The sequence below is a fragment of the Pagrus pagrus genome (assembly GCF_965226575.1).
Source record: "Pagrus pagrus genome assembly, chromosome: 21".
NCBI classification, from domain to species: domain Eukaryota; kingdom Metazoa; phylum Chordata; class Actinopteri; order Spariformes; family Sparidae; genus Pagrus; species Pagrus pagrus.
In genome coordinates, this window is record NC_140208.1 from 21,241,056 (window position 1) to 21,255,256 (window position 14,201).

A 14,201-nucleotide genomic window follows, 5' to 3' on the forward strand; every position below is an offset into this window, starting at 1 on the left:
GACCTTATTTCTAGCATAAAATATTATCATTTACTCACCCAGATAACTTTGGTGTCGTTCGGACGAAATTAGATCCAGTGGAGCGCTGCTATATCCATATAATGCTAGTGACGGGGCACTGAAACACAGCCTCTATAACGCATTATCTGTCACGAAACTAGTTCATTTCACCAATATTTTGTCATGATACGCTAGCGCTATTCCCCTCTGAGTCCGTTGATAACAGACAAGCCCGCACTCAGAGGGGAATAGCACTAGTGTATCATAACAAAAAATTGGTGAAATGAACTAGTTTCGTGGCAGATAATGCTCATAGAGGCTGTGCTTCGGTGCCCCGTCACTCGCATTATATAGATATACACGGCGCTACACTGGATCTAATTTTGTCCGAACGATGCCAAATGACACCAAAGTTATCTGGGTGAGTAAATCACTGTATTTTATGCTAGAAATAAGGTCCAGGTTGTAAAAAACGGTAGTTATCCTTTAAAACATATGAACCTCTAACTATTTATGATTCATATCTTACTTATACTTACATGCACTAACCAGGAAGTCATATTTTGATCCTGTACCCGCTGTACATGTTGACATCTAAATTGCTGTATTGTGCAATATAGGATTTTTTAAAAATGTATTTTTGGGCTGTTTCATGGCTTTCTTGATAGGACAGCACTGAGAGGTGACAGACTGGATGAGAGAGAGGGGGATGACATGCGGCAAAGGGCCACAGGTCGGACTCAAACCCTGGGCTGCTGTAGCGAGGACAAAGCCTCTGTACATGGGAAGAGTGCTCTACCAACTGAGCTACAGGGGCACCACAATATAGGATTTTAAGGCTATAATGTGTTATACGTTATACAATACATTTACATGAGGAAAACTGTGCTAAAACAACCATAAAATACTGCGAGAGAAAGATGATTCAGAAAGAAATGATTTTATTTATTTAGTCTCATCTGGACCAACTGGACACCTGGAGTACAAATGCAGTGGACTTCCTTTGTCTTGCTCATAAACCACACCACTGTTTAGGTGGTATCATATTCATTAGTTTCCATACATAGCACTTGGCAAGCACAAACCCCATCTGTGAGCTCTTGCATGCCTTTCTCTTTGTGTGTGTATGTCCATCTGTGTGCATAGATAAAGATATCTGAGCACATAACCATGTGTGAGAGCTTGTGTGTGTGCAGCTATGAGCTTGTGACTTTATATATTTGCAGATGTGCATGTTTGTGACCACATGTAGATATGTGCGTGTTTTGTGTACATATGATGTGTGTATGAGGAGGAGGGGGGTTGGACTCCTAGCTACTTGTTATTCATGAAGGCGGCTACTGCAGTGTGCAGCAGTGTGAGGGAGATTCCCAGTGGAGCCTCTCTGGTCACACTGGCTGTCTGGGACAGCATCAGAGGATCACAGCTGAACAGAAAACACCTCAACACCCAGCATTCAGCTGCTCCACTGCTCACTTCACAGTACTGTATAATATCATGAGCAGCTACAAAATGAAGTTAGACATGTACAGATTACAAATAAATCAAACCGAGCCAAGACATACTGAAAATCAGCACTTTGTAAAAATCAGTATATCTGCCTATATGCATACATACAGTCATACATTTCTTCCAATGTCCCTGAAATGTTTTCCAATCTATCAGTAAGCTAATTGTCCAAAATGACATCAGCACACTGAAACTTCAATGTGAATTTCATATTAAATATCACCCCTAAGCATCTTTTTCTGTATTATAATAAAGTTTTCATATCGGACAGCATATACGAATGTACTGATGATATACAAATATCTACTGTTATTATAGGCCGATAGATATATCCATCAGGCTTCAGGCAGTATTTTAATTCAAACACTGTGGTGATTTCTAGTATTTATCAAGTGAGAGGAATCATACATCCCAATAATTTTTGGAAAACTGGGACTTGACACAATCCCTGTCAGGACCTTTGGCGGTGTCATGCTGCCTGACAGAATGAAACAACATGAGTAAGCCAGCACCCATGTTGCACCTGCACTCACACATAGTCCTGTATAATTCAGATTAGGTGCCTTGTGAATGGTGGGAATGCCAATTCAGATCAGGCAGGAATCTCTATGTGACCTTTAGTCCCATCTGCTTACTTGTAGGCAGTTACTTAAAGGGTGGTTCCACAATATCTTAAACAAACACTTCATCCACTCACAGGCAAAGCAGGAACATCGAAGCCTTCCACAAAAACATATTTTACATTTAAAGCAACAGCTTTTCTTTCATACATATACATAATATTGAAACTTACATGTAGAATTTTGAATGTGGTAAAAGTATCTTTCAGGTGATTCTGATGATATAACCTTGTGTTTATAGAGGAATTAAACAATGGCGATAAAATGGGTGAAGTCTGCGAAGCTTTCAGCTAAAAAAGAAAAATCTCCAGCTACTTCAGTTGCTTAAGAGAATGCTGCAACGCTGGTTTGTTGTGAAGCTCCAGAAATTCGTGGGTGAGCTGACTGTTTCTGTAGGTTTTAATTACTGATGTGAAAGGTATGTTTTTGAGCATTGAACAGAGCCAGGCCAATGGTTTCCCCCTGCTTCCAGTCTTTATGCTAAGCTAGGCTAACCATGATTCCGGCTTTGTACTTAACACACAGACATGAGATTAAAATCCATTGATATGCAATGTAGTTCAGCTCCTTTAAACAACACAAATGTTCCTGCAACTATAGCTATGGTCTGACATCAGGTTCATCTTCTGTTTAGTTAAAGGAACACTCCGACATTTTGTCACATACATTTTTTGCCATTTTACCCACAAGCCAGATGCTCATTTTCATGGTTTCAAAGCCTGGGATTGAGCCTAGTTTAAAACGAAGACTGCTGGCAGGGGGTAACTGCTAGTTTAAATCTGTCAAAAGTGAAAAATATGCGTTTAGTCCACTTTAAAGCCATCCAGCTGCCTAACAGTTGTTGGTCAAGAAATAACTGTAATGCTAACCTAAACCACAATATGTGGTTTTAATGTTACTACTCCTGCTCAACAAACGTGACACAATATGTAAATAAGAAATGTGTTAGTCTCACTTCTTCATAGTAACCACGGTGCTTTTCCTCTCAGTTGTTTCATTTTCTTATTCCACCACTATGGCACATCTCTCCTCCTTCCTCTTTTCCTTTTTTTTGCCTCTGTCCTCTTTTGTCTTGTGTGTCCTCAGCGTGACTCTTCAGCATCTTTCTCCTTTTCTTTCACTGTGTCTCTACTCTACTTTCTCTTGCTTCTCTTTCTCCGTCTCTTTCTTTCTCTCTCTTCCTCTCTTGTGTCCCACCCTGGAGGTCGCTCCAGGCTGATTGCCTTCTGCATGCTTCACACACAAGCTTCTATACTGTCCTTAAGATGCCTTCACTCTGCACGCACACACACACACACACACACACACACACACACACACACACACACACACACACACACACACACACACACACACACACACACACAAATGCGTACACAAGCAAAAGCACACGAGTGGAATCCTCCATGGAGCCACATTCGCACAGAACGCACGCACACACACACACACACACACACACACCTTCCCTCTCTTGTTCTCCTTCACTTCCCTTGCCTTATTCTCTCCTTCACTGAGTCTCTCTGTGTCTTGCTCCTTTAAAGCCCAGGAGGCCTCAGTGGAAGACACTGCAAACTACTAAATCTACACTCAGAGAAAAAGACCTGATGTGTCAGTTGCATTCTGAATGAAATGTTCACATACAATAAATAGCAAAATACCAAACTAAACACCAGATTAGAATGGATGAAATGACAGATAGATAGACAGATAGATAGATAGATAGATAGATAGATAGATAGATAGATTGATTTTTGGGGTGTATTTTTGGACCTGGAAAGGACAACACTTACGCCAAATCACAATATAACCAGAGCCGAAATCTTACACCATCATATCCAGTGATGATATGATATCGATATATTGCCCTGTTAACACTTGCTTGAGTTGTTTAATCCAATAGTGGATGCAGTAATGCAGATTAAGTATGGTTTGCTTTACAAAACATGCACTGCTGTTCCTCAAACAATAACTGACAAAGATTAATGCAGACTTGATTTTCACTGTTGTGGATTACACAGAGTTTCAATGGTCTGTTAGTACATTTGGTCCTTTAAGCATTTCAGACCATTTAAAAAGTAATATATGTAAATTTTTTATATTTTATTTCTTTTTGCTGTCTCCACTGCCTTCCATTTAAGTTATCAGTCATTTCATTTATTTGCACAAGGTGGGCCAGTGAGGGTTGTTAACGCCATTTTACATGGTCATTTTACATGTGTGTCCTGTGAACACAGTGCATCCCTGTGTACACAGGACACACATGCAGAGACACTGTGCAACATGTTGCAATTGTAAGCAGAGCAATAAAGCTGCAACTAAAGCACTTTAAAGCAGCAAAATTAAGCTAAATTATTAAATACATGAATATGAATTAAAAGACAAATTAAACCTAAAATATCCCCAAATGATTACACTGAAGTGTAGTTAGTTTTTATGAGCACTAGATATACTAACGCAATCTTTATATATGGAATTGTGACTATATTACAATAGCTGCAATTATCAACATGACTAATTTGTGTCTAACCTGTAATCAGAGCAGAGTGACGCTGCTGCTGCTGCTGCTGAGAGGAGCCGCAGTGATACATGCAGCAGACCAGACCGAACTATAGTAGCTCTGCTGTTAAAGTGGTGACAGAAGCAAAGGTCGTCTGCACCTTGTAGTTAACAGCAGTCGTGGCACACAACAAGTGCGAGCCGTTCTGGAGCTGTTCTGGTGCCGTTCTGCGAAAACAGTATTGATGGGGTTCAATTGAGCGGAGGAACACCGCCGTGCTGCGGTCCGTGAATGCCTTGGGATCCAGCGGAGAGACACCAGTATGGATGTCGGCGGTGATGCGGCTCAGTGTTCCCTGGTTTTTTCACGCAGAGAGAAAAGAGACTGACGCTCGAGCGGGTGGAGACTGCTACATTTAAATCCCCCGGGTCGGTTATCAGCGTTTAGCGACCGATTACTTTGTGTTTGTTTTATTTTTCTTTCTGTTGTTGGACTCTTTAGAGCTGGTTTAATGTCGTAAATGACAGGGCTGTAAGGGCTGTAAGGGCGTCGTTGTTGGGAAGTTTTTCGAGGGGGGGTTTTGACCAGCGAAGGGCCATGGCAGTCGAGGCTCGGCCGGAGCTGGTCGGGAAGCGGTTCCTATGTGTCAGCGGGGACGAGCCGCCTGAAATTGGCGACATCGGTCGGTGGCCGTGGAGGTCCGGAGTCATACGAGCCGTTAACCACCGTGACAACGACAATCCCGACCTGACGGTAAGAAACCGCTGACTGTGTCCTCTCGGTCTGTTACATGCAAAGCAAATGGTAAAATCTGTGGTTGGTGGCAGCGAGGCTGTTACAGGCGGAAATCATTCTGTGGCTTTCCCTTCGTGTTATTACGGCTGTATCGATCAGTGATGATCCCTCTTCTACTGATCATTGATCACCAAACATGTCTGTCAGTGTTATCTGGATGTTGCGTGTGTGAGTTTGTTATTTGACCACTTAGCAGGAGAGTTAATGGGAGGCAGGCTGCCAGCAGGGGGTTCTGGAAGCAAACAGCTCGTGTTGGTCCAGACGGGACTCTAACCCGAACCCTTATTTACATGATCATCTTCAGACTTATCATTCACAAAGCTTTTCATGTAGCTAGCACAGACTGCCATGTTCTCTGATTGAGTTAGTGCTGAGGATGGTGAGACCACAGCGGCTCCATGTATGGACTCTACGTGTTCAAGACATTAGACGTAATGTAAAGGGTTCATCTCAGAAGAGCCTTCAGTCTCAGAGAAACACCTGGAATATAATGTGAAGATAATGTGATGTCGTGTTTCTTCACACAGCGGCTGCATGTGCAGGAATTCAGGTCCCGAGCAGCTAAATGCTTTAATCTGCTGTATACTGTGAATCAGCTGACGGGGGGGGGGAAGGTTAGCTTTCTACATTTACCCGCGTTACAGCCTTTACGATAGATAATCCCTGTTACCTCGTGGTTATTGGCCACAATCCGCGTTATTTGAGCGTGATGATCGAGCATAAAGCCTCGTCTGCCTGGATTCTTCTGGCGGACAAAAAGCCTCCGACTTGGACAGGAACGCAGGAATGCTGGGACTTGTAAAAACATAAAACTGGCTTGCTGCAGGCTGAACAATGGGTAGTTTGTCCTCGTGTGAAATATTGTCTACAATTCCGAGATAACTCTATATTGTGACTTTTGGAGCAGACATATTTACTGCTTGAGGTGTAATTATTGCATTCTTAATACAGTCAGTAGGCAGGCAGGGGTGGATAAAAAATCTTGGCAATATATCAGTCTGAATTTTCTCCCTCCTTTTTAAAAAAAGATCTATTTTCATAATGGGTTAACATGCCAAAACCAGCAAACAATGAAATATTTGCTCTGACAAGCCCTTGGCTGGCACATCCACAGTCCTGTCTCACTGTACAGTGTGCCTGTTCCCCATTTTCTTTTGTTCACTGAATCCTTCTATCTGCCTATGCAGATAAGTGGCCAAACCCCAGCACACTTGATCATTTGGTGAGATTTCAGTGTACATATGTGCTTTTTAGGGAAGACTGTAAGGCATCAGATATTACATCTTCCAGCAGATATTATCATCAGATGATCATAGGTGTATGATAGGGCCATTCTTTTTGTATGATTACATTTAAGAGTCATCGGTAAGAGTTCAGTGCTCGTGAATTTTTTTTCTATATGTAAAGTAAAACATTATGTTTAAACCCGCGTACATGTCACAGGTCCTTTGTGCTTGCCTTTGACTACTCAGTGTTTTCTATTTGATGTAGAGCGATAAATTCCAGGTTTCACAGCTTCGTAGCTTTCTGTTATTCTGCATTTACATCAAGTGGTCTGCATTTTGACAAGAATAACGAGGTGGGATGATTTCATAAATCTGCAGTGTCATTAGACCTTCATAGCCAGACCTGTCTCCACTCATGATTTTAGCACTGGAGAAGGGTCTGGCTGAACTGAATCATTCTGGAATAGAGGAGAAAATCTCCAGCTTGTTTGTATTTCTATAAAACAATGACGATCGTCTTGGGCGACGCTAAGCCTCGAATGCTGTGAAGGTGCACTTGCAAAATAGTGTTGGTAGAAACTTGTTTTGCATTTGTGGATGTGAGCCCTGGCATTAAAATGACTAAATCCCTGTAAAACAACCAGTAACCTGCCTAATTGCATGATTGATATCTTCGCAAAAACTGGTTTCTAGCTCAGAGGTTGTTGTTTCATGCAGTGATTGGGGCTTTAAACTAGGGCTGCATGATATAGACTTTTAGCATCAACGTGACAATGTGTGCATACGTTATTGTCACATCGCAGGATGTGCGATGTCAGGTGACGCAAATTAACTTAAACACACGTGCTTTTTGCTGATTGACACAAAAACAACAATTGCACAGTTCTCATTTTCCACGACTAATATACAAGAGAAGTCTGTCTGATATGACATCATTTAGTCATCATTTAAGGTTCTTGGATACATGAGAATCGCTTGTTGATTGTGAGTGACAGCGAACCACAATCGTTCACCCCATCATTAAAGAATGACTAATTATTTCTAAAAAAAAAGTTCTACAAGCTATCTGGAGGAAATTCCTGTATTTTTTCATATGGGGATATACATCGCAGAAAACCAAAATACAGCAGTGCCCATGATCTCCAAATCATCCAGCCACGTTTTTAACGATCATAAGCAGATAGTGGAAATGGAAGGAGAACGCTGTCTGAAATATTCAGCCAATGGAAGGCCTGCTTTCTGTGAGTCAGACTACAGTGTCATAGATAAACACTTCTTGCATGTGTAATTGCATGTCCCCTTGTCTACGCAGCATATTGCATGTAGTTGTTTATAACGCACAACAAACATGCTCCCAGCTTCCTAATTCCCTTGTAGAATTGGTCCTTGTGTGTGATGTGATTTAGGCAGCGAGTAGTGTTATGGTTTAATTCCATACAATGGGGCACAGTCTCATTAGCAAGAGGCTTAACTAGCTGAGTGAATACAGTGAAGAAGGATTGGAGATTAGATTAGAAGTGTGTCAAGCCAAGCTGTCAGGCCTTTGTCAAGTGTCTGTGGTCAGTTAGGCCAGTAGTGCAGGAGTGTACTGGGTGAGCATAGCTCACTTAGCTTATAGGTTTACAGCTAGAATATTAGTAGAACAATAAACAAGTCAATAAGTATGACTATACATTTATGTGGAGGTCAGCTGGAAATATGTTGGCCTACATCAGCAAGGGTGATCCATCACAGTGTCTGGTAACTTTTTAAGACAATCACATTTCATTTGTTAGATACACAAGTAACTCATCAGACTGTTCTTAAATTGTTAAAGATCCTGAGAGAGAGCTGAAACCTTTACATATGGGAAGATTTACTGCTTTGCCTTGTCTTAAATGATACTAAAGCAATTTGATGATAATTGAGTGCTCTTCACCTGATAACCCCGACAATCATTTAAATTAACTCTGCACTTTCTGCACTCGAGGGTTGCAATGATGTGAGATTTTCACAGTAAGATGACCGTCTCTGAAAATATCTCCTGTACAATATTGTACTATTATTAGTATCATTAACAATGAACCTTAAGCTAATGAAAACAGAAGGGTTTTTTTTTTTGGTCGAACCTGACAGACATGAAACTTGATGTTAACTTAACACTAATACAGTAGAATTCAATAAGTAATTATGATAACTGTCCGTTTTCATACCTCCGTACTTACTTTTCATGATCACTGCAAATGATAAGATTTACAGTTCTGAGAAGTAATCCAAGATTAACAGTTAATACTGTACATTGCAGTTCAGATTTATATATAATGAAATGTTGCTGTGCCAGTGAACGCCACAGAAAATATTTGACAGTGCGTCTGCTGGGGTTATTACATGTAATAACACCTTTGAGTAGTCACAATGGCATTTTGTACAATTTCTTCTTCTTCTTAGAATATATTTATTATTAATATTATTATTATTATCCTTTTATTATTACGTCAGAACATTTAGTGGTGTGGTGTATTTGTGTTCCGGGTGGCCCTGTAATAGACATCTGGTCTAGCAATAGATTTAAACAGTTTGACTGGCGTAGAGCGGATGTAGACTGAATAATTGAAATGAGGACAGGTAAATAGTATTTGAATTACTGTAGCATTTTGCTTAATTGTTTTAGAAGCAGTTGTGGGTTTAAGATGGCAATAATAGCTGTATTGTGATGCAGTCCAACTGTACATAGTGTTATTTATTCTTTTTGGATAATCTATCTGCTGAGTAGCTTCATTGTCTAACCCTCAGTCCACATAATGCATAATTCTCATAACTGCTTAGTGAATCTGATATAGTGTATCTGATAGGATGAACTGCAGGTTGATGCTCAGTCCTGTTATTTATTGTCGTATCTTAAAGGGGCTCTGTTGAACGTCCGTGTTGTGCTGGAAGCCAGTCATTAGTTTTTGTTAGTCAACTCCATTTCTGCATTACCTACCATTGCTCTCTGTTCACGGGGCGGAGACAGGCTCTCAAGAACATGCATAAAGTCACATCCTTTGGACTGTCGCAGAAAATCCAACCCAAGTCCCTCACAAAAGAAATCGACAGTCCAGCAGCATTAAACTTCAACAAATTGTCCACAGGCTTGTATAGGCAACCAGCAGACACAGGGAAGGAATCATTTTTCAGGTCATGTTACAATCCCCTCAGATATGGCTAATAAAAAGGTGATTAATACATGTAAATTGCTACACATCGTTACATAGAGCTTTTCTAAAACAACTTAGATATTGAAATAACAGTATGTGAACAGGAGTCAGTCCGGTTTTGTTTGCTTTTGATCTGAGATAAATGATACCACTTATATTTGTAGCAATGTTGTTATCTTACAATCCAGTTGGTCTGGACCGGTATTACCGGTGTTACATTACCTGCTCACTGTCGCTCTGCTGATTTTTAAAGTCAATACTTGGTGGTACAATACTGAAGGTGTCTGCTCCATACAGCAGCAGCAGAGTCGCAGCACGGAAACGCAGAGTCACTTACAACATGACACGAGTAAGAACAGTTGTCTATCAAGACGATGGCAGAGGATCTGTTGTCAACACAAAAAGCAGAAGGAGGAGTCTGATAGCTCACTGAGAAGTTGCTGTGCGGATCCTAATTGAACAGCTCTCTGTGGCTGCGCCCTCTTCTTCCATTACTCCCTGCAATATTGCAAACTGATCCACTGTCAGAAACCCCCCAGAAATTATTGTCTTGTTTTGTAGACATATTTTTTATGAATTACAGTGGTAAGTGCTTAACTTACTGACAAACACATTTCCTATGACTAACCCATAGTAAAAGGAAACTTGTGTTTCGCCTATTAAATGCTTTAACTGCAAACGTGCAGGATCAAATGTTTGATGTAATCAGTAAGACTGGCGTTGTCACGAGCTTATCAACCAGTTTCCTCAGCTGCGGCATCCCTACTCTCCACCTGATGAACCTGACAAAACTTGATATTAGCTCAGCTCTAAACGAAGAAAAAATGCTTTTCTCTTGTGCGTGCTTGCGTAAAAACGATTAAAGAATGCCCCCAAGTATTAAAATACAGTGCTCCATTAATGCCATTGTAAAATCCTTTGCAGTGATCCAATACTGGCACTGCAGGAACAGAGTTTCAAACAGAAAAGTATGTGAGAGAGGAGCTCGAATGGCAACAACAGAGACTGAGATGAACATTAAAACTGAGATGAGAATCTGTGCAACAGTGACATACAAAATAAAATACTGAGCATTAAAGCGCATTGTAATTTCTCTTGCATATAGTTTTTGGGGGGACTTGAGGGACAGTAATACAAGCTGAGAGAAAAAGAAAAAGCTCAGCAGCAGAACTCTAAGCTGCCACATTAGCCATAAAACTGCCACACTCATCTGGATTCACAATGAATGGAAAGCGCAGGGCAGCCAGGTCATTGCCTATAGGAGCCTTTGTTTTCCATTACAGTCCACTGCGTGCGTGTGTGTGTATGTGTGTGTGTGTACGTACAGTAGCAGTGCTGCTAGTTTGTTTTTAGGGCTGCGGCCTGAGGTTCATCTCTGTGTGGCTAATCAGCAGAAAATGACAGGCTGTGACCGGGGAAGAACCTTCCACATACAGAATCCATGCATGGTTGTTGCAGAGCTGCAGTTCACCCAGCTTAGAAACATTGCTAAGCTGTATGTAAGTGTGTGTTGGGTTGTGAATAGCAGCATTGTTTAGAGTACAAACAGAGACGTAGAGAATAAACATGGCAGGAGGGAAGCTTTCACCCTCCAATGTATATGCTACAGTAAGGCCGCTGCAGACAGATAATATTGATTTAGTTACACCATTTGTTTGGGTAAAGAATGGACTTCATTTTAAATTATTTTAAATGATGTTCAGTGGATATTTCAGTTTGCAAGTGTAAACGTCATATGCTAAGTCTTGCCAATACTGGTCACTATTCCATAGTGTGGGTCTAAGTCACATAGTATAATATCAGGGGAAATGGAGTCAAATATGTTTTATTAACCTCCAAAGTAGGCCTAAGTGGTAGGTCATTATTATTGTTTATCAAATTTCTGTTTTAGTATATAACAGTAGCTGTAATAATGAATATCAGTACAATCAGGAAAATTAAAGTAAGGTGCCACGGGGCAGCTGTGGCTAAATAGGTAGAGTGGTCGTTCACCATTGGGAAGGTCGGTGGTTCAATTCCCAGCCCTTCAGTCTACGTGTGGAAGGGTCCTGAACAATGGGTGAATGCTGACTTGTTTGTAAAGTGCTTTGAGTGGCTGCTAAGTCTAGAAAAGCTATATAAATGCAGTACGTTTGCCATCCATTTGTGTAAAATTGTGCCATTACGAGTCTTTATTTACCAAGGTGATATTCTCACAGTTATCTAGAGTATTGGTAAATGTGACATCCAAGTTCTGTGGTGTTTGGGCAACGCAGTACCTGGATACACAGTGTCAGTGGTTTGTTTTCTGTTGCCTAAGGAAACAAAACGTAATCTGAAGCCAGGATGGGCTGGCTGGATTGCTCAATGGATGTGCCCTTCCCCCATCTCTCTTAAACCAAACATGCACGTGTGCGCACACACACACACACACACACACACACGCACACACGCACACACACACACACACACACACACACACACACACACACACACACACACACACACACAGAGTGCACTAAAACTAAAGCTCTGCTACATCACAGTGCTGCATACGGCAGCCATAAAGTCTCCTATAGGCTGGGAGGCTTCCCAGATAACCCTGGGAACACATTAGGCGCTACTACTCAACAGCTGCTGTGGTTCTTGGAGGACTGTCTCAGACCTGAATGCTCTACTGTGCTCCCCTACTTCTATTGTCATCCCTAGCCTGCAATAGAATTTGGATTTTAGAGGCATGTAATGCTAAAAATACATCATGTCTATTACAAATGGGACAAAAGAACACCCATACAACTTGATAAGTACTGAATTTATTAATGGCCAAACACCAGATGCTTGCAAAACATCAGACTGAACACCAACTTGATCTCAGTTCTTGTGGTTTCTGTACGTCTTTCACTACGGCTTTGTTCACACTGCAGGCAAATCAGATTTGTTACCGAGATGAGATCTTTAAGATAGACTGTCCACACTATTACTGGCTAGTGATCGCATTGGATTTGTGTGCCTAAACAACATCAACCTCTGAGCATATGTTGCTCTGGTAACAATGTAGGTGTCAGTAACTACGTACGCTGGTGACGCAGCTTTCCAACTCAGAGGCATAAGACATGGAGATCTGTCATCTCGTGAAGTTTTTTTAAGTTTCTGACCACCGACTGTTCTCTGTGTTGTCTCACTCTGCTAGCAGCAGCATGAATTCTGCTCAGCCACTCTAATACATTTCCCTTACTGTGTATTTCTAGAGATTTTCCGGGGCTTTGACTTGATGGTGAGCTCTGTGACTTATCGGTCTTCTACTTTATGGAACAATTTAGAAATCAATATGCAATACCTGATTTTTTTGGTAACTGATCACAAAACTTAGGTTGAATTGGCCTAATATAAACTGACATCATCTTATCGCCCCGGTTTGCACTTTACAGCAAGATTGTCATGTTTGAGTAAGCAAACACCCAATAATGGATTTCAGTCCAGTCTGTTGCATACTGACTAATCAGCAAATGTCCAGATAAGTTTTGGTAATAATTTAGGAGAAATTTGACAATGGTTAAAGAACCGTTCATTTCGGCGTCCATGTTAACAGGTTAGAGCAGACACACTACCTGCAATACTAGTGCGTCTCACACTCGTGTCAAGTGAGGCTGCAGTGGCGCTTCATCTAGAGATCTGGAAAAACAACCAGTAGACAGTCATGCTGAAAAAATAGCGGCGTTTGACTGCAGTTTTAATGTCTGTATCTGTAGAAGATGTCACAGACATTAAGAGAGTACACACAACCGGCGAAGGGCAGTTTTTTTTCCTGTGCACTCTTTTTCTTTATTTCCCTCCCCCCCTCTCTTTCCCCTCCCGCTTTATTGCTCTTTCAACAGCAGTAAAAGGAAATCACGTCATCATATGTATTGATAATTATCAAAGGCAAACGCCATGTGCGCAGATAAATCAGGCATGAGACACACTGCAGCATAATATGTGACATGAATAGGTTATTTGGCCTCTGAAATGATTGTAGTGAACCACTGAAATGTGACAGTCCTCCTCTTCTAATTGTTAACCATGCTGAACTGTGTTTGGGTTATCCGACAGTATACCCATAGTCTTTTTAGTAAACATTGAGTGATAAAAGCAGCCCAGACAGCCTGTGACTAGGCTACGTCCTGAATATGGAATGAGTAAACCTCAGCCTGTCTGACTGCTGTTATCTCCATAATGCCCTGAGACAGCCTGTGTGCTCACAACTGCTCTGAATGAAATCCGGACTTCACTTATTTGAGATAGAGAAGCTGATAACCCACTGTTGAGACTCTGTATAATATGCACAGATATTTGGTATTCCTTCTATATTTCTACTGCTGCCAGGATGGAACAGCCTCTTGTATAGTGTTAAGACCACCAC

General features: G+C 41.2%; 1 protein-coding gene across 1 annotated transcript in view; it reads left to right on the forward strand.

Annotated features, from left to right (window-relative positions):
* The first annotated feature begins 4,990 nt into the window (after nucleotides 1-4,990).
* jmjd1cb (jumonji domain containing 1Cb) overlaps nucleotides 4,991-14,201 on the forward strand; it is a 106,233-nt gene continuing 97,022 nt past the window's right edge. The window contains exon 1 of the mRNA XM_084342741.1: nucleotides 4,991-5,379. Coding sequence (XP_084198867.1) covers nucleotides 5,224-5,379 — 156 coding nt within the window. The 5' untranslated portion in view covers nucleotides 4,991-5,223. The remainder of the gene's footprint in view (nucleotides 5,380-14,201) is intronic.